We start from the raw sequence: 27,589 nt of genomic DNA, 5'->3' as shown, positions 1-27,589 counted from the left end.
ACATGATTTCATGAAGTGGTCATGAAGCCCAAAACCTGCCTGGCGTCATTCTCGTCCACCATATTTGGAATAACGCTGAGATGCGTGTGCACATTTTTCCTCGTAGAACGCCTGAATTTTACAAATAGTCTTTTTTCTTTTTTTTTTTTTTTTAATTTCAGCTCAAGTTTCAATTATTTTGGATTCAGTGACACACCACTACATGTAATGGTTTTTCCTTTCATGACACTCGATGGGCTCAGTCTGTGGGCTGCTGTGTCGTAGAAACATACTATAATCCGTACGTGGCTCATGCTTTCCTTGTAGTAGTCTAGGTGTGTCCACCATATTTTTTTTAACCCTTATCCTGATAGGGAACACCAGGTTTCTCTTTTCCCTGTCAGGAGTTTTAATACATCTGCTAAAACGCACCGACTTGACTAAGATTTCAGTTGAGGTACTCAAAGCGTCCGCAGAACACGTCTCATTTTTCAGCCAGTTAACGTGAGTCACTGGTAACACAGAAGAATTAGCTTTAAATGTCTAGTCGGAACATTATGCATCAATAAATACTTTTATATATTTACAATTAGTGATTGTCACATGTTACAAGAATTCAGATTGAAATGTGGTAGTATAGCAACTTGTACCAGCTGGTTAGTTCAACATTTTGTAAATTTGTAATAAAATATTTAGCACTAATTTATGTTTAATAACTGTGCATAGACGGTGTGTAGCTAATTTAGCTCATGGGCACATAAACATAATCTAACATGATTGCTGATATAACCTGTTTAGATTTGATATGTTTAATTAAAAGACATGCACCAGCTCCTCAATAGTGTAGCATTAGCATAATTAACCATGTGCCCTAAATGCAAATAGTAAATTCTTACAGACAAACTAGGTATTATGAAATATTTAAATGTAGCAGCTGTCATATATAAGTGTTAAGTAACTTTAAGTAGCATTCTGACAAAAAAACGTTGGCCTGCTAATATAGTATTTAAAAAGAGGTCATCTGAGGACATGCACCGTCTGTTTTAATGCCATTAGCATAACACATCTGCCAGTGACCCTGACGCTACTCTGTAATAAAAGTAACATTAAATTCTTTCCTACTGAGAGTATTATCACCTTTCTTGTGTAGCTAAATTAGCTGATTGGCAAAGAAGAGTGTTAGTTTTCTAATACGATGACACGTCTAAAAAGTGTTTAACAAATGAATTAAACCACGGCCCTACAAGAGAGTTCAGACTATGTTAGAAAATAACGGTGTTCATACCAGATATCGACTTTGAAGGTCATTGTAACTATAATATATATCCATGTATGTCTGCACATGCTTCGATGTTTCTGTATCTATTTCCTCGTTTGATAACAAAATATATACTTTTGCACAAAGGTGTGTATTATAGCCTTGCAGGTGATTTTTACATCCAAGTTCTACATTATCAAAGTGTTTATTAGCTTAGAGATTATTTACATTTGAATGTTTCAATGTCATTTGTAGTAAATCATTAGTTTTAACGTTTCTTGTTGGCACCACACACATCTTGCTTACCATTTCAGCTTGTAAAATCCCCCCCTGGTTCCAACTGTAACCTTGTGCCTCCTTTTGAGCTTGATTGTATAAAATGTGTTTTATATGTAAAACAGTGTGTGCATATATTTTAAATGTTTGTTCTCTTCTGTGCTCAGACATGGCAGGTGCGTTCACGTGTCCGCCTGCGGCCCTGGATTCAGGCGTCGGGCTCCTGTGTCGGCTGTTCGAGATGTGGGGGGAGGTACAAGCCGGCATCCTTGCTCTGACAGAGTGGCTGCTGGGGGAGGATGAGCACAGCCAGGATGCAGCTGTAAATGAAGCTTCTAGTCTGGTGAGTGTCGTTCACTCAACTCTTATTTTACATGATTTTCATTTATTTGTCATTGTGACCTGAGTGCAGATGCATATGGACAACTTGAACTGTAACACTGTGGTAAAAGAACATCACGACCAGTTCGAAAAAACAGTGGGAAGTGTTTGCTAGACAGTAGACTACATATGCTAGCAATGATTTTCATTAAGTAAACGGATGCGTCTCAAGGTTGCACTTTCTATGGCTGCACAAGGATTGTTTGTGAAGTGTTAGGGTGAAAGAAATTGCTGACACTGCTGTGTAGGGGATATATTAGGTTCTATATTAACACACTGACACAAAGTCACAGTTTGATTCATGTTAATGTGGTGTCTGTGAAGTGTGAAATATCAGGAACAATTTGCTCTTGCTGTCATGTTCTGCTCTCACAAGAAGTCAATATATTTGAGTTCTTTAAGTAACCAAGGTTTCTGCTCTGTACCCACATTTGGTTTAGCCATCTGTTTAGTTGCTCGTGTATTTTTGAGCTTTGGTTGATTAGATAAACACAACCCAAAGTATTGTGTTCTTAGAGCTGCCAGTTTTTGGTACTGAGTCATATAAATCTGTTTAATGTGAACGCTGTTACTCGTACTCACCATAGACTGTATATAAAAGATGGACTGGGCCACCAACCATAGTCTGTATATAAAAGATGGACTGGGCCACCACCAGTTAGTTCATGAACTCTTCTCCCGAAGCCTCAAACTGAGTGTTTTAACTGTGGCCATCTCGATGTTTTGAAACCAGATATGAGAATCTGGGGGTGGAATGTGAGTGAGAAACCAAGGTAGATACCATATCGCAGCAACTTGTCAGCTTGAATAAAGGCCCACCGTAAAAGGTATCCTTTATTTGTATCATATCGTTTATTTGACTCCAGCTGGGACCACAACGAGCCCTGGAGTGACCTTAAAAGAGCACAATTGACGTATTAGCGATCTGTTAGCTACTTGCTAGTCTTTTGGCATCTGCATTCATAATGGCCATTAAATGGAATTAGAAATGCTAATTATGGAGTTTTGACGTTGCATGGTTTGTCGAGCAGAGGGGCAGTCTGTTGGCAGCACATCTGTTTGGAACCCCACAAACACAACAACCAGGTGATCCAAGCAGTATCGCCAAATCACAACAACAGTCACTTAAATAGACACTTAAATAGCTACGCAAAACAAATGGAATCTGTTTGTTTCATAAGACTAAAAGAAACTAGTGCTTTCAGCATTAATCTCGTTAAAATGGCATTAACGCCATAACCGCATTAACGCGGCAAATCTCCGTTAGCGAGTTAGCGCGGATTGCCCATGAGAGCTAATTGCGCTAACACGTTAGCGCCGTGCTGCCCCACGCAAGATTAACGCTGACAGCCCTAAAACAACAAAGAAGCAGATTTTCAAATCACAAAATATCTGCGTCAGTATCAGTCTTAAAAATCCTGTCCAGTTACATTTATGACTTACCAACTATTATGGGATATAATACTATAGGTCCCCAAATTTTTTGGACGTCATCGGCTCTGACCTTGAAATTACTGGTCACATGACAGCATAAGAACCGTCAATGATGTGGCCTAGCAACATGAGCGATAGCCTCCGCCCCAATTATTTTATTCAGATATTTATTATTAAGTGACTTACACACATTATATATAGATCCTGTGGGACTTCCAGATACAGACGGACAAAATGGTGGTGGCTAACCAACCGGACATAGTGGTGGTAGACAAACAGAAGAAGACGGCTGTAGTGATCGATGTAGCGGTTCCGAATGACAGCAATATCAGGAAGAAGGAACACGAGAAGCTGGAGAAATACCAAGGGCTCAGAGAAGAGCTCGAGAGGATGTGGAGGGTGAAGGTAACGGTGGTCCCCGTGGTAATCGGAGCACTAGGTGCGGTGACTCCCAAGCTAGGCGAGTGGCTCCAGCAGATCCCGGGAACAACATCGGAGATCTCTGTCCAGAAGAGCGCAGTCCTGGGAACAGCTAAGATACTGCGCAGGACCCTCAAGCTCCCAGGCCTCTGGTAGAGGACCTGAGCTTGAAGGATCTTGTTGTTGTGTGTGTGTGTATTTATATATATGTATGTATATATATATATGTATGTGTGTGTGTATATATATGTATATATATATATATATATTGTGCTATTTCTTACTTCTTGTACTGTCTGTTTTTGTTACTGTTTGTACTGGAGCACCGTAACCAACATAATTTCCTTTAGGGATCAATAAAGGATTCTGATTCTGATTTTTACTGATTGCCTGGCAACAAGAACAGGATTCTTGAAACTAACTGGATGAATAGTTTCAAAAACTAGCATTTGAGGCCACAAACTCATAAGGAAAATGTTTAAGAGAGGTCATAGACCAGGCGAGTATTAGGTTTGTTTTACAATGAATTGCAGTATAATCTGACTTATTTTGGAAACCTAAGGAGCCTGAAGCACTTCCAGATGGGCACTTCATTTTTCAGGCCTGGAAGCTGTGTCCGTCTTCTATATACAGTTTATGATAGTGACTAAACCACGGAGATTTATTATCAAGTGTTTTAGGCCTGGGATTTTTTTCTCAAAGTAAAGCTTCAGAGTTAGTCTCTCTGCTGCCAGGAGAGACTATCTTGAGTTATTGTGACAAGTCAGCAAAAATCTAGCTTTTAAAGTACAACAACATTTACAAAAGTCTCTGTTTTAGGGCTCTTAAAAGCCTAGAGTTGTGTGGATACAGGCTTACTTACAACACAGAACTGTTTATAGTATAAACAAATACATATATGTGAGTATAGATGTTGTGATTTTTGTGAATTTAGTGAAGGTGATGGAACATTTAGCAGCTATAGATTGAGATACTTCGTTGATGATTTGGTGGAAACTGGATCGGTATTACACAACCAGCTCTAGGTGTGGGAGGGGGGAAAGCAAACTCTTTAAATTCCCTTCCAGTAAAGTGACTTCCATTTTGCTTTTGACCAGGACGATGACGACTTCCTGTTCGAGAAAGGGGATCTAAACCTGTGGGCTGAGCCCATCCAGTGGGTGAAGCTGCTTCACAGACACCTTGGCTCCCTCATCCTAACCTTCAAGGACACTCAGGAACCGGGATCTGCTGGGCTGGACCAGGTTAACCAAATCCACACTCTGGCCCAAAGCAAGGCCCTCAGCTCCCAGCAGGCCCTGGACTCCCTCCCAGCTCTGCCTCAGTTCTGCTGCACCATCGAGCACGCCCGGCTGACGCTGCGTCAGCAGAGGGCCGCTCTGGCTCTAGAGGTGCTGGACAGGCTGAGACAGAGAAGCTAGAAGAGATCAGTTTTAGTTGCACCAGTTGTTTATTTTCGATGGGAAAAGACTTCCAAATATTTCAGTTATCACATAAATGGATTTTAATGGCCCGACACAGGAGACCACAGGCTGGTTTTGTGGTGAAGTCTTTTAATGATCAAGTGGAGGGAATGAAGGAACTCTGATGTTTTTTGTTTTTTACTTCATGTCTTACAAATGTTGCTCTCATTGATTGCCAGAAGCGTCATAAGTGCATGATTACTGTTCCGTTATTAGTGTACTTTTTAAATCCAATGTTCCCAACTGCTAAAATGGAAAAAATAAAACATAATGTCCTGTTTTTTTTTTTCTTTGTTTGTTTCTAAATGCTACGATGGTTTTAAAGAGGCTGCAGATGATGATAATAACAACACTTTGTGAACATGTGTGCAGATTTCTGGCAATTGTGGAGCCATAACAATAATTCAAGCCGGGCTTGTGCGAAAACAACACTCGCCGCACTGTTCTCTTATCAGCGGGAATGTGTCACACGACAAACTTCCAACAGTGTCAGCATTGAGCTCGCAGTGCGTCCCGCGCTCTCCATGTCCACCAGGGAATTTTAATTCGGAACAAAACAACTCGGGCGCCTTGAAGCTTTTCGGGCTTGAGTGCGGCGATTGTGTCGGCGCTGACACGTCACCGGAGTTGTATTTCAGCGTACGCTTTTGACTCCTGTGTGTTTATACGAGGTGTTATTTTCCTGTGATATTTAATTTACTGCAGGACTCTTCCCATTGGACTGTGTTTTTATTCTTCCCTCTAGTTTTCCCGGTTATGTAATTAGGAGGCAGGCACAATACGCTACTGTCCTCCCTGAGTGTGTGTGGATCCATGCTGCCCCCTCATTCAGCTGGACCCTTCTCTCTCCCTCTCTCCCTGGTAGCCATGTTCCCAGTTACAGTAAAACTGACGTAATGTTTTGGAGCGCCTCGACATCCCCCAATAAAAACAGAGCCGTGCAAAGGGAGAGCGGTTTCTGCGGGACGAGGATGTGTTCGAGGGATTTCTCAGGAGCCTCGCTGTGTCTGTCCTTCACATTAAACTATTTATCACAACTTTGCAAATAGTCCTGGGGCAGCCCTCAGCCTAATTTTAGGGTTGGTAGTAGTAGATTCCAAGCTCTTATGTCACTTGTTTTTCGCTTGTTGCTATTTTCCCTTTTTTTTTTTTTTTTTTTGCCCTTCTTCCATCTCTAACCAAACCATTCAGCCCTTAACAGTACACTGAATCATGTCACAGAAGGAAAACTTTTAGAATCACTCTTCCAATTATAATAATATATGGAAAACCAGTGTTGCAGAAACCAGTCATTTCTGGTGATATGTGTTGCTTTTTTCCTTCTTTTTTTTTTTTTTTTAAAATACCCTCCTGCCTGAAATATCTGCCTTTCGGAGGCCTGATATAGAGCTCCCGTGCTCTGCTGCCAACTCTGCAATCTTTCCACTGTGGTTTTTTTTTTTAAATCTTGTCATAACTCCAGAGAGCAGACTTGAGGAGTTTGACATTTTCATGTGAACATTTTGCCATCCTTGCAAGGATGGGGGGACTTATTGCAACCGCACTGCACTCTTTGACTTTACAACCGAGGGACTTTTTATTGTTAGGCAGGGAGGTTTTGTTAAAATGACAAAAACATGTTAAAAATGATTTTTTTTTTGCGTCTCAGGAGCTTTACTTTCACCTCTTTGTGCAGAAATACGAATTGCTGTGCTTTTATTTAAAAAAATAATCAGTTAAAAGTATGATAGTGCTCCAGTTTAACTGTCTTGGGTGGACCTCTAAAATCTTATCCAGCTCTGGTCAGCAGGTGGCGCCTCAGTCCTCCTCCCCCTTCGCCGATCCCCCTGCTGCTCTCTAGGGGGCAGTGTTGCTCTGTCGCTCCACACAAAAACCACATTCCTGCACAGTCTGGGCCTTCTTGAGGTTGGAGGATGGTGAAAAACAAGTTTTAGAGGAACTTAGAGGAGTGCTTTAAAAAGACTGAACCAAAACAAATCTATTTACTGCAGTAATGACTCTGCACGTTGTGCTTTAGGAGTGACGGCTTCAAAGGTGAAAGCCAACACTTTTAAAAAAGTTTAGTCGTGACAAGATTAAAGTGGGTCATGCTGGCATATAGAACCTGTGTGTGTGTAGAGTGGATACTGTGGATTATGCAACCAGTGGAGTCTAAAAATTGTGCTGCACTCTGACTGGTCTTTTCTGCGCTCATACTTGTGGTCTCACCCCATCCACAGGCAGAGAAGCAGGGAGAGGCTGAATTTCCTTCCATTACAAATACATGTGTCAGCTTCTAAGTGCACAAGAAAAGAAGACTGTCGGTTCAAATCTCAGGACTTCAGGAGCCTTAAAACCTCCCTCTATTTACGACAGCGAGCTTCGCTAATGCGCTGCAGGCTGGCACGCATTCATAGTAGAGTACCACATTCTTTCTCAACGAGCCCAAAAAGCAAAACCAGCTTCCACAAAATTGTGTGATTTAAAAAAAAATTTAAATAAAAAAAAAAGTTTCGGGGGCGTGAGAGGGTGGTGGTTGTGGGGGGGTTGGGCTGGAGTTGTATTTCATTTTCAAGGCGTGGTGTTAAAGAATAGACGGCCAACCGGTGAATGGAAGTTTTTTTTTTCCTCGGGGAGGAGGCGGCTCCTCGAAAAAAGTTTGCGCCGACTTGAGCTCGCCCCTCCCCGGCCACGCAACATTTATACGAAGGCTTAGAGCTCCCAGCAAAGCACTCTGGCTCAGCGCTTCTTAAGGGGAGGAAATAAAACCACCTACAACTCAACAACACAAACCTAACCCCCCTCTTTCCCTCCCTCTTGTTTCTTTCACGGACTTAAACCTGCACATAAGCTTTTTAAGCAACGTTTCAAAAGTTTTATTTTTTTTCCACAACCAAAAACCAGTCGTGGCACAAACTACTGCTCGTCGCATTCAAGGATCCTGCTCGGTCCTCCATGAAAGAGGCAGTGCGGCAGCAAGTTTGGGGAAAAGAGATGTCAGCGACCGTCTTGTCAGCTTTCTACGACATGGACATGCTTTATAAGGTAAAGTTTGACGCTTTAAGAGTCTTTTCTTGTTCTGAATGAGTTTTGTGCTTGAAGTGGCGTACTAACTTGTGCACAGTTTGCATGTGTTCGACTGCAACAAGTTGTAAATACTGCAGGCGCAGTCTTTATGCCATGTGCTCAAAACAGTAACGCAGTTAACTGTCCGAGACGCTAACTTGGTGTCATTTCTTCCCAGCAGCAAGATAAAAGCATGAACATGAACGCCCTCCACATCAACAGCATGCTGGACAAGAAGGCGGTGGGAGCTCCGGTTGGCGCTCCCGGCTCCGGCGGCGCCTTCACGCCGGGATTTTACCGCAGAAACTCGACCAGCAACGTGGAGGCGATGAACAACGGCAACAAGTTCTCCATGGGCACCTACGACAGCCTCAAGGAGAACACGCCGAGCAGCAACAGCAGCGCCACGGTCCTCATTAACAAGGAGAACAAGTTTCGCGACCGCGCTTACAGCGAGAACGGAGAGCGCGGCGTGCTGCAGCAGAAGCCCGGCTCACAGATCAACTCCACCCGCTACAAGACCGAGCTGTGTCGGCCCTTCGAGGAGAACGGCTCCTGCAAGTACGGCGAAAAATGTCAGTTCGCTCACGGCTACCACGAGCTGAGGAGCTTGTCCCGCCACCCTAAATACAAAACTGAGCCGTGCCGCACCTTCCACACCATCGGCTTCTGCCCGTACGGTCCCCGCTGTCACTTTATCCACAACGCCGACGAGCGCCGGCCCGCTCCGCCCGCCAACGCTAACGTGCAGACGGTGGAGCCCAGATCGGCTCGCGAGCTCTGCGGCTACGGCCAGAGAGAGGTCCTGCCGCCGCAGCAGCAGCTCGGCTACACCCAGAGGGACAGACCAAAGCTTCACCACAGTCTCAGCTTCTCCGGCTTCTCCACCCACCACGGACTGGAGTCTCCCTTGCTCGACAGCCCGACGTCCCGGACCCCTCCGCCTCCCACCTCAGCCTCCTCCTGCACCTCCGCCCACAGCTACTACAACGACGACGTTCTGTCTCCGAACTCCGTGCCGTGCATCAACAGTGCCTTCTCTTTCCCCGGACAGGACCTAAAAGCCTTACTGGCCCCGCTGACTGTGCACACCAGCAGCAGCTACGCCAACAACCACTCCGCCGGTGCCTACTACGGGAACGTGCAGAGCAGCGTGTGCCCGCCTTCCCCGCCGACCTACAACATGAGCCACTTGCAGGCGCTGCGCCGCCTCAACGAGTCGCCGGTGTTCGATCCTCCTCCTAGCCCGCCAGACTCGCTCTCTGACCGGGAGAGCTATGCGAGCGGGTCCCTCAGCTCTTCCGGGAGCCTCAGCGGCTCCGAGTCCCCGAGTCTGGACGCTGGAAGACGTTTGCCAATCTTCAGCAGGCTGTCGATTTCAGATGACTAATCACACTTTTCTTTTTTCTTTATTTTTTTTTTCATATGGATTATGATGGACGAGTCAGGGGAGGTGGGTTGTCAGTGAGTGAGAGACTGTCCTTCAAAGCAGAGGATCCCAGGATCCCACCCCACTGCCCTCATTTCAGCAGCATCCATCCCTGCTGAAGTGCCTTCGTGCAAGACTTTTAAAATCTCTACCAGCTCTAAAGGTGCTGACCCTGCTCCGACCTCGCTGGAGGGGGGCAAGAGGAGAGTCTCATCCGCAGAGATCAATAAAGCTTCAGTTTAAAGTGTCCTTGACCTGGCATTAGTCTAGTATTTTTTTCTTTATATGTAATATAGCTGTAATAAAACTTAGATAGCAAACAGAAGGCATTCCATCAGTGCCTTGCCCAAGGGCTCATGGCAGCCCCCTTCTCCCTTATTGTTGCTCTATCAGGCAAGCCACACTTTTCCTGGGATTAAGTGTGTGTGTGCGTGCGTGCGTGTGTGTGTGTGTGTGTGTGTGTAACATGACTTGACAAGAAGAAGAGACTGTAAGCGGTTTCAGATTTCCTCCCATCCTGCCAAGAAAATGCCTTGACTTAAAGTAACATTTTTTTTTTTTTTCATCCTCTTCTTCTTTCCTCTCTGAAAGCTTCAACTTCCATTCCAGATCTGTCTCTCACCCAGCGCCACCCAGTGGTTCGTTTGGTTAGTGTAGTTTGTTGCTTGGTTAAAAAGCACTCTTGAGTTGGGCTTGTTTGGGGAAATCACTGCTGATGGTTGAATATATATTTTTTTAGCTGTTTCTTTTTTTTCTCTTCTTTTTTTTGAGTGATTTACATAGCGGTGCATAACTGGCTATGGACTATTTAACTTATTTATTATCTTGTGAAAAAAAAGTATAGGCTACATTGGTAATTTGTGTCCATACTGTATTTATCAAGTATGATGAAGCAATAGATCTATATTCTTTTATGTTTAAATTATGATCGCCATTATTAATCTGCATAAAGTGGAGTGTATGTTCTTTTCACAGTAATATATATATTGTTTTTTTTCTCCTTTTTTGTAACTTCACTTGGTTATTTTTATTGTAAATGAGTAAAAAAAAATCTTAATTTAAGAGAACGTATGTGATATTTATTTCATTAATTTTGTTTCCTTGTTTACGTTTATTAAAAAAAAGTTTGCGTGATTGCTGTTTGCTCCTGAGGTTGTGTGTCAGAGCTGTAGAAGGCTTTCTTTTTTTATTTCTTTTTTGAGGATCCTTATTTAGATGTGTCTGTAGAATGTATAAACAATGGTTTGTCATAGACCGTCCAAACCTTCGTTCCTCTTTTCGTTGATCTAGATCAGACTTCAGTGACAAAGAATCCGAGTCAATAAATTAACCAAAAAGTATTTTTATTTTATTTTTTTTCCTTTTTCAGTTTCTGTTTGCACGAGGTCACACTGTGATTCCAGCCACGTGCTAAAGAATGTAGCAATCCCTTGTGCCCCAGTATTATTGTGTAGTGCCTATGGGGTTCATAATCTTGACATGCCTTAAAATTAACCAAATAAAGTATTTTTCCTACATTGCATCTTTTTATAAATCCAGATGGAACTGAATGTAGTGTTGGATTTTTGTTTTTTCTAGAGGTTGTTACCACTCCAGACACTCTGACAGGAAAAAAAGAAAGGAAAAAACAAAACAAAACACACAACTGTAAACTTTCTCAAAGTCCCCATTCCTCGTTTTTGTTTGGTTTTTTTAAATATTGAAATCTAGTGTTGAGTTTGCTGGAGAGGGAAGTTGGATGGACACATTTGGATTGTACATAGTAGGTACAGGGGGATGCGCACTATGTACTTTTGACTACTTTATCAGAAGTAAAGCTTTTTGAATGTAACACACAGAAAAAAAAAAATGGAGAAAAAAAAGACGGACAAAAAGACAACCGAGAGTTGTGTTCTTTTCTTTGGGGGGGGGGGGGTCAGTTCACTACAAATTGAGTGTGAGACTGTTAACTTTGTACTGTACATTTTTTTGTAGTTCTCCCAATAAAAAAACAACAAAAAAACATCTTTTGAAAAAGTTTCAGACTCTGACTTCTTGTAAATGTATGATGATGTCACACACGGTCAAAGCGCTGACCAGCTAGTTTTACCCCAGTGCTGCTGAGATGTCCCCCTCCCTTCCTCCGGATGTGTATATGCTCTCTGCAACGGTTGTGAAAGTTCTCTGCAACGGTTGTGAAAGTTCACTGCAAACATGGAAAAGGGGTACAGAACAAACTGGAGATGGTGTTGCGTAATGAATTTTCAAAATGAAAAACTTAAGAGGCACTGGGCCGTGGGAGGATACGATTTCAATCTTTATTATGTCGATATACGTGATATAGACTGGCACTCTCAACCATCAGACTGCAGAAGAAGTGCCACACAAAGTTAAAGCACGATATCCTGCTCACTTCCAGCTCCTTGTTTTTAATCTGGGACTAGCTTTCTTGCTTCATACTGGCTTTGGGCCGAGGCTCTAATCGTCGACTATCTGCCAACGAGCTGTTTCCCCAGTTCTTTAAGCCAGCTTTATCCTGATTGGCTGCCCTTCACATACAAAAGGTTTGACCAGCACTGTAAAAACTGAGCTGATTTACAGCGATTACAGAATAGGTCTCCTTTAAGACATCAAAAATAAAAGTACTGGTCTGATATTTAGTTCTGGGAGTGTAGTCCAGAGTCACAAGTTAAATCTTGGGGCTCGTAATTCTGATTAAAAAATGCAGAGAGGAAGAAGACGAATCAACAAGTTTGTGTTGTTGTTTTTTTTCTTTGTTGAGCGGATCTTAATCGTAGTTTTTGTTTTTTAGAGCCTCGGGCAGTTATTTAAACAAAACCATGTGAGAAGTTTAGAGAGGAAATCTTTTTGTGGGGAATGAAAATGCTCAAGTGCGAGCGCAGCAGCGAGGATGACGAGTGAATCATTAACCCTTAGTGTTCTCCAGGATCTTCAATAAAAAAATAAATGTGCTTGTGTTGCACTTTCCAGAGACTTTTTATTCTTTTCCTCGTTTTCTGCCACACACACACACTAAGGCCCAATGTATGATCATTAAGAACTCTATTATAGCCCATTAATCAAACTATGGAGTTTGAAATGAGCACTATAGCTACCCTTTAACTGTATGAGTGACATCGGCGTGCTCTCAGGTCACAGATTATTGTATCAGCAGCAGCCATCGGCCCATAACTGATTAACTCTGCAGTTGTAAACGTGTTTCTTCTATCAGTGACCTGAGCTAGTAAACTTTTGCAATTCACCAGCTTCAGAAACCGATCCAGGCTCGCCGGCTTCTCATCAGAGTGCCACGTTCGCTCAAGTCTAGACGGAGGCGAAAGCCCCGGCGTGCGCTGGCCTCCGCTGTCGTGGTGCGCGGGTTTCTAGGAGGCTTTCAAAGAAGAGCAGCTTTCTGTGGCGCTGCTCTTAGGCAGTAAGAAAATACAGGGCCCGGGAGTCATGCGGTGCCTGGAGTTCACGCCAAGATAAGGCAGGCTGATAAGGGCCTCTGCAAATATTTACTGTGTCCTCAGGATTTCATAATGAAGTGTTTATCAGAGCAGAGCCAAAGGGCTGCACAATGTGCTGCGGCCCTGCCAAGTAGGATCCGCGTACCTGTGACTCAGAGTGTGTTTGTGTGGCTGAGTTTCACTCAACAAACCTACATATAGAGATTGAGGGAATGTACTCCCGTTAATATATGTTATGTCTGAGTAAGATGAACTTTTCCTATGAAGAATGTGTATGTATGTAAGAGTGTGTGTGTGTGTAGGGGTCTGCCTGGCTGATGGGTTCTGGAGCTTGTACAATGAAAGGAAACACTCTCTGACTTGTGATTAGGGCAGGAAGAGTCCAGCTTCCTGGCCACCACCCATTTCCACCTCTTCTTCGTCCTGCTGTTTTTCCTCCTCCTTCAGCTTCCCTTCTCCCCTACACAGGCGGCTCGGCGGCTTCTAGAAGTTGCTATTTGTGTTCCGCGCTGCCGCTCTGGGAAGCCGTACGCTCGTCCTGGTATTGTTTTGGCATGCTAAGCCCAGACCTGGGGTCAAGCAGTAATGGCGTATAACTTTTTAGACTTTTGTCGTAGAATATATGGGTGCCAGATGGGTGGAAGCTTGCCAAACAGAAAGCAGAAAGCAGAGGCTCTGATCATTTTTTATGTCACAAAGCTCTAATTAGACTCTGATCAGACCTTAACCGTCCATGTGGCCAGATTTTCCCTGCAGGTTGATTTAGCTGTAAAAGTAGAAGATTAAAGGAAAAAATGTTTCCTTTATTTAACGAGCTATAATTGCTACTTATAACTAAAGTGAAAGTAAACATTTCTCACTCTAGCAGGGATCCTCTTCCCCTCCACCACCCTATCCTCCACCCAGCTCCGGGCCTCGGAGTCACACGGGTGTAAATCAACCCTCGAAAGTCCCCTTTTTGTACCGATTACCTGCGATTGTCAACTTTTTGTGACCCTACTCTGGTTTCACAATGAAACAATGTGTGCATGTGTCAAAACAGGGTATGAAGCTCCACCCAGCTGATGGTGTGGCTCAGGATCAGGGAGCTGTCACACTTTCCAGAAGCGCCCAGTCAGAAGTTGGAGTTGTTTATTTGGTCATAACTTGAGGTAACATGAAGGCAGATGATATCCAAGTCCTTTTTAAGGCAACAGGAGGGCCGCCAAGACAGACAAGGGATCCATTCTGTCGGTGATCTGAAGTCCTGTGTGGCCTGTAACTATTTTACATTCAAATAACAGCATCAGAATCATTTTGATGGTACACTGACTTGTAATAAAGAGATAGGCTCTTCTTTTTCTTTTTACTTTCCTAAAAGAAAACAGCCACTGGCAAATGCTATATATTCTAAACTGTGCTGAAGTGGCAGTTTGGTGTGGGAGCCATGGTTTACTTTTGCTTGTGGTTTTAATTCAGTGCTTTAATCTCAAGAGGGCGAATGGTACAAAGGTGTAAACTAACAGCTTTTATTCAGCTGCACACGCAGCAACTGTGTTCCCACTGAGTTTCTGTACTTTTAGTTTGATTAAACTCCTTCCATAAGCAAGTCTCACTACTGGGCAGCTATGTTGAACACTTACTGAGGATTTATACTTCAGCAGTAAATCTACGTCATAACTGCTGCGTTGAATGAAGTTGAATGAAATCTTCAGTTACGACGTAGATTTACCGCACAAGTCACAACCTACGGCACAACCTGACCGCCCGGCCTCCCTCCGCAAATGTTTCTGTCAGCTGGCACCGTGAATAAAACACCGGGACATGACCACGCGGTAGTTAAAACATCACGTTATTGTCTCCCTAATCCGGTTGTTCAGTCTGACGTCACTAGCCGTGTCTGGACCTAAACTCCGCTGCAGGTCCATATATCAAACGATCACTATGGCATTACTGAGAGTTGAAAAACTGTCTAAAGTCTTTCATCTTTAATAAAATGATCAGCGTTCTGCTCTACCAGGTGTAACAATTGAGTTTAACATCCAGGCATCCATGAAAACGGAATTTATGACATTTAACGGAGTTAGAAGTTAGCAGGGAGTTAGCTCGCTAGCTTCTATCTAAATACAATATAGCATGTCCTGACTGCGGCGGTTTGGAAACAAATTAAAATGTACAGCTCTGTTATCACTTCCAGCATAAATGAAGACAGAAAACTAAACAGCAGTGACGTTTGTAGGGTTACTGAAGTTGGGCTAGCTGGTATATAATGATGTGCTACGTGACCGCTAGCGACACAGCTATGTTAGCATAATATAAACAAGCTAACTTTTTTTCCACTCGATAAAAGTTAACGTGACTGTTCTCGGTGGTCAGGAACAAATGTAATCGCATGGCAGGATGCTGTAAAAGGACCAAACTTCAGCCAGGAGAACAACTGAGATAATCCATCCACAATACGAGGTTAGTCATTCATATACTGCTGCATGGGCTGGGCTGTAGTTACATCCTAAGGTTTTAAAAACTGAGCTTAAATAAATGATTAGCGGTAATAAAAGCTGAGGGAGGTCAACAGTGATCACTGACTGTTTTAGGAGCTTTTTGAGATCAAATAGAAGAAAATACAAAACATTAAACATGTTAACAACACAAAAGCCATATTAAACGCAGACTACTTTTGGCCCGGAAGTAGGATTCGTCACGTCATCACTTAACAACCGGATAACGTGTGTGTGTGTGTGTGTGGGGGGGGTCTTTTGCTTTTGTATTTTTTTGTATTTGCTGCAGTTTTACTCTATTTGACCTCTCAAGGCCACCGTCCTTTCGGTAGTTAGTTTGAAGCGCTTTTGAAGCACTACTGATGCTAATTTCACTTTAGCATCAGTAGTCAGCGCTGTATAAAAATAGTTATACGAAGTTTTCTAACTTTGAAACAGAATCCCAGACTAAATGGTGAATCCCCGACTTGTTATATAACTTTGTTTTTCTTTTTAGCTCCAGCGCATGTAAAGGTGGTCAAAGTTACAACCTGCAGATGCACAGTGCTGCTCACATGTCTATGTAAATGATTACATTTTCAGGTGAGATCAGACTTAAGGCAGTGCTTCTCAAACTACTTTATGGTATGCCCTGCTTCTGAAGCTGAAATAGCTCCGCAGTTCTTATGAATCAGCAACATTAAAACGTTTCTTTTCTATAAAAACACCAAAACATTCCTTCCTTTCACATTCTTTGATGGCTCCAGTAAGAACTGAGTCATGGGGATCTTGGAGAAAATTGAGGGAAATTTCTGCGTCTTTATTTAGTAATTAATGCCTGTGTGCTTGTGTCTATAGCAGATTTTTATGTTACTTTATGCATAAACACTGTAATAATCTCAGCGGCATAATAATCCACCCGCTTAAGCAAATATTTCCCTCGCCTTTCTGTAACCACTGACAGAAGGTCCCACTTTACATCACCAAGGTAGGCTGTAGCGTGCGGATGCTGAATAAGGTCATGTTTTGGGGTTTGTTTTTTTTGTCGAGTTCATTTCAAGCCTGGGGATGTGCTGGAGTGTGTTGGGTGCAGGCAGTTGGCTGAGGCCAGTCACGTTCTGCCTGGTCTGCCGTGTCCTTCTCCCTTCAATGCATGCCGAGCTGCAAATATTTACAGAGCATCCTGTGAGAGGCCTGAGTGTTTACTGCTAAAGCTTGTGGCTCCACATTGAGAGTGTGTATGTATATGAGCAATGAAGAAGCGTTGCTTCTCTCGGTGCTCTCTCTGTGTGTGTGTTTGTCGGATGAGGCACTTCCCTTGGTCTCTCCACAGTCTGCTAACACTAGCACCTGGCTCTCATTCAGGCCTCCGGCTCTGAGCTCCGTCTGTGAGTCCACATTTTGGGCCAAGTCGTGGAGAGGCGGTCGGTCCTCGCTTTGAATTTTCTGCAAACGACAGAAAGATGGGAGATGTGTTTGTGCGCCTCGCCTTATCCTGTACACAAGGCTGCAGCACTGACATCACGTCTTTGCGGCTGGAACATTCTCATAAAACATGTTTTCTTTATTTCTTCCCCAATGTAAATAATCCAAAGGGTGTAAATACCATAAAGTGCCCAGGGAACAGTTTCTCAGGCAAGTCAGTCTGTGTGCAGATATATCAAGAATCAAGTAACCCGTGTTGAACACGTGGGCGGACGTTTCACTGTGGCATGGTTAATGAGGTCCACAGACATGCTAACCTGGTCTGGCTCTAATTCTGTCATTGGCTGCTTTTCTCAGAGGCTTGAGTATTCTTGGCTGGCCTGTAATCTGCAGCGGAAACATAACAGATGGCTTAGTGCCCACTACTTACAGTGCAAAAATCCTCACTATAGGATGTATACATAAAAACCCCTGTTTATACCTCGACTTATGCACTGACGTCCTACCTTAAATGATATACACAGTACCTTGCAAAAGTCATGGGCCACTCCTCATTTCTTTGTATTTTGTTTCCAAGGATCCATAGTTTGTTGCAATTTTTTTTTACATGGCCTTGAGGAACAGTTCTCCAGGCGTTCTAAAGGTTTAGTGTACGCTGTGCAGTCCTTCTATTGGACCATTTTCAAAGCAATGTTATTTAGCCACTTAATACCGACCTATGAATCCTTTAAACATAAAAAAATCACCTAACTCAGGGATGAACCAATGCTGTGTCGCCACATAACAAACAGCTTAGCAAAGAACTAAGTTTAAATTGTGTCTTTAAATACTTTGCTTCCATTTCTTTAGTCTAGAATCTACAAAAGATGCCAGAGATAACACAGTTGAAAGACATAAATTGACATAAAACTTGGCATATCTTGGTAATGAATGCAGGTAGCCCTTAAAAAGTGGTAAATCAGGAGGTAGATCAGGTCATCTACTAGCTGGAAGGTGGGTAGTTTGATCCCTGGCTGCTGCAGTCGGCATGCTAAAGTATCCTTGTGCAAGATCCTGAACCCCAAATTGCACTTAATTGCATTCACCAGTGTGTGAATATCTGTGAATGTTAGATAGAAAGCATTAAGGCATAAAACACTTCTTGGATGAATGAGGCATGTTGTATAAAGCACTTTGAGTGAGTGTTAAATGTCCTTCAAGCAGCCTGGAGAACTTTTCTGAAGACGACTTAAAGAAATTAAAGGAAATCTTGCCTAAGAGAGTTCCGGCTGTGCTGAAGAACAGAGGTGGTCGTTAGAATTGTACAAACTGTTTTTGCAGTTTATCCTGCATTTCCAAATATTGCACGTCTCAACAAATTACTACACCTATATCTCTTTTCCTAGCAAAACATAAGAATGGGGTAGCTCAAGACTTTTGCTCAGCACTGTAAATGTAGATGTGGCACGAGAATGAAAATCAAAGTGTTAAAACAGTCCAGTCAAAGTCTAGACCTCAACCTGACTGAAATGCTGTAGCAGGACCGTAAGAGAGCTGTGCATAAACAAATGCCTCTACATCTGAATGATCTAAGAAACCTCGTAAAACATTTCCACTGATGGGAGGAGCTGATGAAGTCCAACACAAAATGATTACTTCAAGTTCTGTTGAATCCTGGGTTGTTCTTAGTTTTTGACAGAACTGCACAGAGGCCCCGTGAAAGCGTTCTTTTTTACATGACGTTGTTTCTCTCTGGCAAGGCAAAGGTTAAGTGAACCAATGGTAAATATATGAACTATGAGGTGAGCGAAGAACTGTTATAGACATACGATGGTGTGGTAAATATAAGGGTCGCGTGTTCAGGCGGATGTCCGCCAGCAATCACCTACAAAGGAACTGACCTTTTTATGGGGACGGTGGCTTTATGCACTGCTAAGGTTTGTCTACGCTAACCGGGGTGATAAAGTAGCAGTATGACCAGTCTGTGTTATGTTGCAATATCCGACTAAGGTTTGCCATAGTTAGAGCAGCAATTATCAGTTAAAGCAGAAGTTAAGGGGGATGTTTTCTTACTCATGGTTTCTCCTTTTCAGCTCTGAAAGAAAGCATGTGTTATTCGAGCAGCAGCATGTGTAAGAGAGGAAGCTGAGGGCAACAATGGCTGTCTCTGCTCTGTACGTGCCATATCCCCTCTACCTGACGCAAAGAAGATGCGAAACCCACACAAAGTGAAAAAAAACAAGAGAGCCAGAGCAGGCGTGAAAACCTCAGGCCCATGTGTTTGAGAAACGCAGTGTGTAGAGTGTAACTTCCTGACCACTTCTGTAAAGGGCTGTGCTCAGAGCGTGCCTGGGCTCCGAGCACGCTCTCTGTGAGGCAGCGCGATGGGCCCGGGTAAAGACGTGAATGCTTGGTATCCAATACCAAGTAAATACAGGACCAGTATTGCCGATACCAATACTGATACTTTGAAGTTATAAAGCTTATTCAACACAACAAAACACACCTTTTTGGAGACCTGGAATAAAAATATGTATCTAAAGGACTTTGGCTATGATGTGCTGTAGGCTAGAAATACAACAGACATGAACTTCAGCATAAAAATGTTTAGACAGCTTTCATGCTGCATGTTTGATGTATATTTTTTCATTTCTAAATTTAAAACAAAACTTAATTTAACACCTTTCGCTGACTACAATCCCAAACTTGGCGGACAAAAACAAAGCATCGATCCTGTTGCGCTTGGTCGATCCAGTACCAATACTTGCATTGCTATCGATACTATCGATAGTTGGATCGGTACGCCCTCGTCTAGCGTGCTGACACTTTCTGGGTGTCGTTCTCTTTGACTGCTGGTGTCATAGAGAGCCACACGTGAGCGAATCCTCACGGCCAGCGCTGTGGTTTTTGAGAGCGCAGACTCCGATTGTAGAGTATGGCAATAAGTGGGGAGACTGACACGAAAATATTTAATAGGACTGTTTATTTGGACAGGATGTTGGCAGCGAGTGTAACCCTGAATTCTATCATTACTGCCTTATTTCTCCGGAAACACTTTTCAGCATGGAAGAGAATCTCAGAGGTCAGCGTGTGTGCAGGTTTGTGCGAGTCCATGTGTGGATGTCCGCGCTGCACTGGGTAATTGCATATAATCATCCAAAATGTTTATACTGTACAAATAGCATAACTGTGTTGAGAGAGTGGCTGTGTGGGGATGGCGTAGCTGAGGCTGTGAATGAGCCCGGTCGCTCACTGATTACCCAGGCTCACGGCCAGGCTTTGATTGTTATGCAGCGAGACAGAAGGCCCGCTATCAGTCTTTATGAGCACCATATTCATACTGCACTGTGTCACAAAGTATCATACAGACTGGAAAAACACTATAATATAGTTATGACCTTATAGCTGAGGATATAGGAGGGACTTGCCCTGCAGCAGGAGTGTGAAACATAAGGCCTACGAGCTGGCCCGTCTGAGACTCCACTGGATGGCTTTGGAATAAGTGAAGGAGGGCATAAATTCTGGAATTTTAAACTGTATTTTCATGGGTTTTACAGCATTTCCTAGTGAAAAAGACCTCCCCTATACACATTTATACTGCAGATAAACCATTAAATGACAGAACTTTCAGCATTTTACAGTGGGTTCAAAGTGGGCTGCATGTGGCCCACAATGTAAAATGAATTTGACATCCCTGCCCTACAAATAGCTCGTGTGTCCTGATCAGTTTTGAGTACTAATCATTATTCTCCATTAGTAAGGTAATATTTCATGGTGCAAAGTAGGCTGTTTGCTGCGTTTGTGTCGCTGCACGGCTCGTTTGGTATGTTCTTGGTATCGTTTGGTACTTTCACAGTTGGGATGAGATACATCCTGGACAGGTCACCAATCTTTCACAGGGCTAACACGCACAGACAACCGGTCACACTCACATTCACACCTATGGCTAATTTAAAATCACCAGTAAGCCTAATCCATGCATGCCTTTGGACTGTGGGAGCAAGGTGGAGTACCTGGAGAGGACCCCACGCAGACATGGGGGGAACATCCACATAGAAAAAAGCTTAAGCCAGCTGATGGATTTGAACCCAGTACCTTGTTGCTGTGAGCAGCAATGCTAACTGTCACAACATTGTGCCACTATTGCCTCCAAAAGTATCCTTAAAATTCTCCAAAACATATTTTCCAGACTAGAATTATTAGACCTCCGAAGGATAAATAAGTAGTAATATTGTCTGAGCTTGGTTTGACCATCCATCTCACCCAAGTTTAAATATCAAAGGCGTTTGATCGATTAGATTTTTGCTAATGGGAAAAAGTATCAGTGCATCACCATCTACTCATTGCACTAGCTTGAAAATATGTTTATAGTCCATGAACCTGTCAGATTTTGATGATCCACAGATCTGTTCCATTCATAGCAAGACATTGTTAGTGAAAGTTTTGATGGATATGCCAGAAAATTTGTTTCAGACAACATTAAGGCATAAATTTGGGCACTTTGGTGATCTTTTGTGCCATTGTTAGCTTTTTATTTACCCTGCCATCAACATTTAGCACTGGGGCCGTGTCCTCAGGCACCTATTAGTATATATAATGTTTTGCATGTTAATCTCATGCATCATTTAATATCCTTCAGGCAGGATGAATACATGAATGCTGGCTGAAATAATGCAAGCAAGGCACAGAGTTCAGTGCACCTTTGAGGTGTGACCTGCATCTGGCAGAAATTTAAAGGGGGCTAAGGGTCGCTCACTCCGGATGTGGTTCTGGTAAGGCAAAGTGTGTTGCTCTGTGTGTGTATGTGTGTGTGTGTGTACGTGTGTGTGTGGTATAAGAGGAGGAGGGGTGTTGGTTAGTACTTCTCGGTCTAGATGCAGTGCTCTTACTCACTCCATATTTCATATCTGTGGCTTTCAAACAAAAGCCGTATGTTGATACAATCTGCCGGCCAGCCAAAGGAAATGAGCGTTTGTGTGTTCGCTAATGATGTTTCTGTTTCTCCTTCTAATTCAACGCAGTTTTTTTCCCCCCACCGAGCTCATTAGATCGCCCCGTTTCATTTCTCAACATAACCGCACATTTCTTCTTCTGTTGGCAGAAAGTTTCATCATGCTCTCGTGATGATGAAAGACGACCTTTGTTGAGGCCAGCGATATCCCGCGACGGCCGTTGCGTTAGTTGTTGTGATCAGATAATCCTGCCTCATCAGGTACATTTCTCGTGGGAAAATCAAATTCTGATAACACCCTAATCAGCCAATGTAATCGCGATCTGCGTCCCAGAACTAACTGGTAATATTTGCCACTTTTAAAACAAACAGTTCTGGGGACTCCCTGAGGGTAACTACCTACCTGGGTGCTCCCCCGAGAAGCGGCAGTGTGACCTGCACAATAAAGACTGGACTGTTGCTGGTCTTTTACTGCATGTTTCGAGCTATGATCATGTAGTGCACACATACACACACACATTGGATAAATCCTCCTATTTAGATGTGTTTTTAAAAATCACTTTAATTCATTTGGGTTTACAGATGTTACAGATGTTTTCACTGGACCTAATTTGAGGCCTCCTAGTTTATAATCCGTGCTGTCTCCTTTGTTTGTAACCAGTAGCATCCAGCTACTTTGGTTCAAAGAGAACACACACTTATTGAGAAGACACAAGTACTACACAAACATTAAATATAAGAAATACCCGACTACCATAGCACTCACCACGGGGTTCAGATTCACTGATTGAGACCAAATTACTGATCATCAGGTTCTGATTTGCAGCGATGATGTAAAAATGAGTCTACAGTCCTGTTTTCTAGAAATGCTTCCCCTCACACGCCAACTGGTTGTGACAAATGGCCGCCCCTCCCAGAGCTGGTACTGTTGCGGGTCTCACAGTGGTTCTATCCCTCCCTCACAGTGTCATTGTGTCACGGATGTGTCGACCTGTTTCCACCGTCCTGCATCCGTACATCCTCCGCCTTTACATTACAGGAGGATGCTGGATCTGCGGCAGCCAGCTGAGCCGGTCCTCCCATCAATGCCTCCTTTTTAAGGGTCAGAGAAGCAGAGCTACAGCACAGACCACCTTTATCTAGCACTTTCAGGACACTCATTCATACACTAGAGAGGTGGGCACTCTCTGCAGCAACACACATGCACACAAACTGTGCAAATCCCGCGTATGTGTGTGCTTGCTTACTCAAACACCATTGGGGAGCGAGAAAACACACCTCCTGCGTTCATTTACACACTCTGTATATACATCTGTGTGCATGTGTGTGTGTTTTTCACCTGGGACTAGACACACACACACACCTCTATTTACTGTAAATAAAGATAGATTTCATTTTATAAACAAACTTGTGTTTATTTGAATGATCAATCTGAAACTTGTGTGCAGCCATTTAGGAGGATTTTTACTTAATTTTTTGTTGTAGGTCAGCGCCATGCGGCCGTACCTCCACGGTGTCAGCGAACATCATCAGCTGTTTTCTGTGAAGTTTACCCGGTAACATTTCTCAATGGTGCGTTTCACTCCAATAATACAGAAATCTGGTATTTAAAGATGAGTCATATCCACCCCAGTGCATATTCTCTGTTTGGGTTTGTTTGCGTTGGACATACACAGTGACCAGCACACATACACTCACACACATACCTCTGTTGTTACTGCGAGCTTGTGGAACTACCCTCAATAATCTCTTATTTAAAAAGCTGAGTCACCTTATAAACACACACTCAGGGGCCTCAAATCACCCCAAGTCCAAACAGGAAAGTGGATGTTACTAATCAGAGAAAAATGTGTCCTGAAACAAAGGAAAGTGGATGTTTTTTACACTCATTGTGATTCATTCATTCTTTTTTTTAGTCATGTGTGATAAAAATCCATCATAAAGTTAGAAAAAGCAAAGACTCTGAGCACGCTTCACACATGCACAAAAACATCTATTTGTAGAAACTGAATTACAGCCTAAACCACAAACCAGTGCCACCTGATTAGTTCAGACGCGCTGTGCAGGTGACACACTTTGCACTGATGGCATTAATGTGTGCGAGGATGGCGAGTCATTAGGCTGGTATGTGTTTCGACTGCCTGACCTGAATCTCGGTCTGCCTCTCCTGCGTCTGTGTCACTATACATCAGTTATTTACCCAGCGTCGGGCCTTACGCAACGTTCGTTTCCAAGAGAGGCTGTGTTGGAAAACTTTAACAGCATTTACTGAAAGAGGCCTGCACAAAGTCACGAGTGTCTCATCAGAGAAACAAGATGACTGTGGATCACTGTTTTCCTCTCACAGCTGTCTGATAATGATTTCAATCTTCCGCTCACACCCTGCACACCATTATCATAAATAATAGAAAGCAATGATTTGCAAATCGAAGGAACCAATATTTTATTCACAGTAAAACGTAGAAAACATATGAAATGTTTAATCTGTGAAAATGCAACGGTTTAAGAAAATATGAACTCAATTTTAATTTAATGGTGGCAACACGTCTGAAAAAACTTGGGACAGTGCAACGTTCACATCTGGGATCGGAGGAGACTGGTTGCCAGATTTTTTGTTTAGGCTGTCCCGCCCTGAGCCTGGTTCAGGTTTCTTCCTGTTAAAAGGGAGTTTTTCCTTCCCACCATTGCCAAAGGATTTTCTCATAAGGGGCCATCTGACTGTTGTGGTTTTCTCTGTTTTCTGTGTATCTCTTTAAATCTTACAACATAACTGTTCTTGTGATTCTTGCGAATAAAATTGAATTGAATTACTGTGAAGTCACGCTGTTGTAAAAGATGCGGTATGCAGTTTAAATATCTGACAGGTTCTTTGTGTTCTGAATAAAATATTCAGTTTTTTTTAACCCTTTAAACTCAAGTTTATGAGTTTTTTTATTTCAGTATTTGGAGTCTTCTACATCATCACTGTGATTTTTTTTTGACCCCCATAAAACCCAAAGAAATTGCAAAATAAAATGAACATTTTCCTAAAACCTGCAGGGACACCGGCCCTCGAGGACTGGGATTGGGGACCTCTGCTTTAAAGGTTTAAAGATAACAAGAAGATTTTGTTGTTAGGAATGTTTCAAATGATGCATTTTTACATAGAAAGGTGGAAAGAAGTGACATCTCTTTGGTGTAGAACATACACTGGCATGAAAATACCATTGTGTTGTGTTGACGATGCTATACTCAGCAGTCACATGTTTATGAAATAGTATGACCTCTTTATCTCTTTAAACTTGCTTTTGGGTAATTTTTCTTTTCTTTTACTTATTTTTTTTAATCATTTTTGTTGTATAAATATCTAGTACTATTAAAATAAAAAGTTCTTATTAAAAATGTGATTTTTTTACTTACTTACCCCGTGTTAAACTGTGCAGCTACATAGCACTATCACTAACATCAAGGTTTATGTTAGTGATAGTCAAATCAAATCAAATCAAATTTAAAATCATGTAACTTTGAGATAAAAGGAAACAAAATGCTGTTCTCAAGAATCGAAGCGCGGCCGTGTTTAAACTACATGTGTTTCCTAACAACGCTTACAGCCTACAAAAAACTATTTGACCCCACTTGGCTTGTTTTCCTCTTCATAACAGTTGTATGGTTGTTGAATTTCTTATAAATGTCCCATTTGCACATTAAAATTACAGGCGTGGCTTCTTTCATTGGCATGTTGTTGTTTTTTAGCTTTAATAAAACAATATCAGAAATAATATGAGTTTCAAGATGTTCACTGTAGGTGAGAGAAACTCTGTCAGTTTGTTACTTTGCACTAATAATGATCAGATATGTGAGTCTGCATTACATTTGTCTATTCAAGCTTGCTAGCTTTAGCTGAAAATTTGAGCCCTCCCAATATATTACTTCTGTCTTCAAAATGCCAAACACTAACAAGCTTGAGGCTCGATGCATTCATACGTTATTATCATAAAATATTTATTATAGCAACTTTACATGTAAATTCTTAAAGCTTGTCAGACCTGCAGAGGCAGCGGTATCATGCCAAGAACGTCAGGCAAATGGTCATTTCCAGATGGAAACATTCACAGCCATAGCTGACTAGAATAATATAGATAGGAAAACATTATACCCTCTTTGCCCCGTATCTATACAGAAATCCCCAAGGACCCCTGCTCTCTAGAGGAAATGAGGTCTGAGATCTCTCCGCCAGTAAAGCAGCAAATCTGTCACTGTGTGTTTACACAGTGGCACGTTTTTGCAGCTTCCCAGCACCATCAACCAAGCCAGAACTTCCAATTTAAGTCTTTTCCTCTGCTGCTGTTTATTAGAAAAGTGTTGGATAAACAGTTTTTTTTTTTCACTCCCAGAGAAATCTGTGAAGTCATTCATTACCGGTTAGAGTGTTTCAGCAGCTCTCTGGACTCAGTATTAATCCCTTGTCAAACATCTTGGCATGTGAATCCATATTCACAGAAGTCGTTTCCAGTACTGAGGTTTAAATTTACTGATGTTTTTACAGATTTTTTTTTAAATTTTCTTGTAAAGCTCTTTACAGAAGAGATGATGTGCTCATAGGAATTTAAGCTAAGTGTGAAGACTTTCTGCCGAATAAATAATGCAGAGTGACTCGTGTTACTAGACAGCTTTTCATTCCGTGATACTGACGTGTTAATTACAATACACGGTCATTCACTGCACATTCATTCGCCACTGATTTGGCGTAGCAGTGAACACAGATATGAAACTATCACTGTGGCCACACCAAAGAAAGTTGTTCGGAGTTTCTTCCAAGAGCTCTCAGAAGCCGGATCCTTTGCTGTCGGTGTGACTGTCTTTCCCATTTCCACCTCACACACTCAAACCCACAACAGACTCGACTACTCTCAATGAAACGAGGAGTCAAGACAAAGTCATGAAACTACATACAAAATAGCACCAGCAATAAAAAAAATTAAGTCTTTTTAAATATTGTAAGAAAATGTACATACAGTTCAGTTATTTTTGCAAAATAAATAGTGATAAGATTTTGACATTTCAAGTTTTTATTGCCAAAACTGTAACATCTACTCTTACTGGTAGTATTGTATAAAAAATAAAATTACTAAAGAGTTGAATTGACTTCAGTTTATTCCACAACGGTCCCAGATTTTCATGTGGCCCTTGGGAAAGTTAATTCCTTACCCCTCCTCTGGACACTGGCACACAGAGAGCACCAGTATAAATCATTTGGATTGAAATTTCAAACGGAAAGTTACTGAGGAGCCATGCACAGGGTTTTGAACACAATTTAGGCTGTTGTCTTAAGTGCTTTTTAAAGAAAGAGAAATATTTTCATAGTCCTTTCAAACTTTTAAAGGTCACTCTAAAACTTTAAGCTTGCATTCCTTTCCCATTAAAAGTTGTTTTCCCATGTGTTATGTATATGAGAGGGTACTTTGGGATAAGATCACCAGTCTTTCACAGATCTAAACTTCTCCTTAAGAAACCAACACCAGTAACATTTTGATAATGACAATTTAGTTAGTTAAAAAGACACAATAGGAAAAATGAAGCCTGTCAAAAAACAAAATAAATGCAGGAGTAGGAATCGCATCTAGGATATCGCTATGACAGTGTACCTAGACAAATTATATTCATT

The 27,589-nt window shown here is 42.3% G+C and overlaps 2 protein-coding genes across 3 annotated transcripts in view; both read left to right on the top strand.

Moving 5' to 3' along the window:
- Nucleotides 1–6,541, top strand: part of thada (THADA armadillo repeat containing) — a 114,012-nt gene extending 107,471 nt beyond the window's left edge. The window contains exons 37-38 of the mRNA XM_040044668.1: nt 1,681–1,856; nt 4,846–6,541. Of these exons, the coding sequence (XP_039900602.1) occupies nt 1,681–1,856; nt 4,846–5,169 (500 nt within the window). The 3' untranslated portion in view covers nt 5,170–6,541. The remainder of the gene's footprint in view (nt 1–1,680; nt 1,857–4,845) is intronic.
- A 1,377-nt stretch (nt 6,542–7,918) lies between these two features.
- Nucleotides 7,919–11,679, top strand: zfp36l2 (zinc finger protein 36, C3H type-like 2). Of its 2 annotated transcripts, none has more exons than XM_040044699.1 (2): nt 7,919–8,235; nt 8,435–11,679. In XM_040044699.1, exons 1-2 carry the CDS (start codon nt 8,146–8,148, stop codon nt 9,644–9,646), a joined length of 1,302 nt encoding a protein of 433 aa, XP_039900633.1. In that variant the 5' UTR covers nt 7,919–8,145; the 3' UTR covers nt 9,647–11,679. The 2 variants fall into 2 exon arrangements, with proteins under 2 accessions (XP_039900633.1, XP_039900634.1); XM_040044700.1 differs by having other exon boundaries at nt 7,921–8,235; nt 8,438–11,679.
- The last annotated feature ends 15,910 nt before the right edge of the window (nt 11,680–27,589 follow it).

This window comes from Simochromis diagramma, unplaced genomic scaffold (genome assembly GCF_900408965.1).
Source record: "Simochromis diagramma unplaced genomic scaffold, fSimDia1.1 OVJJ01000486.1, whole genome shotgun sequence".
NCBI classification, from domain to species: Eukaryota; Metazoa; Chordata; class Actinopteri; order Cichliformes; family Cichlidae; genus Simochromis; species Simochromis diagramma.
Note: the sequence above shows the minus strand (reverse complement) of the source record. Positions and strands in the feature narration are given on the sequence as shown.

Bases quoted from the DNA above. Each gene is read 5' to 3' on its own strand.
- zfp36l2 (XM_040044699.1), top strand. From the start codon at position 8,146: ATGAAAGAGGCAGTGCGGCAGCAAGTTTGGGGAAAAGAGATGTCAGCG. The intron at 8,236-8,434 runs GTAAAGTTTGAC...ATTTCTTCCCAG, and splicing joins ACATGGACATGCTTTATAAG to CAGCAAGATAAAAGCATGAA.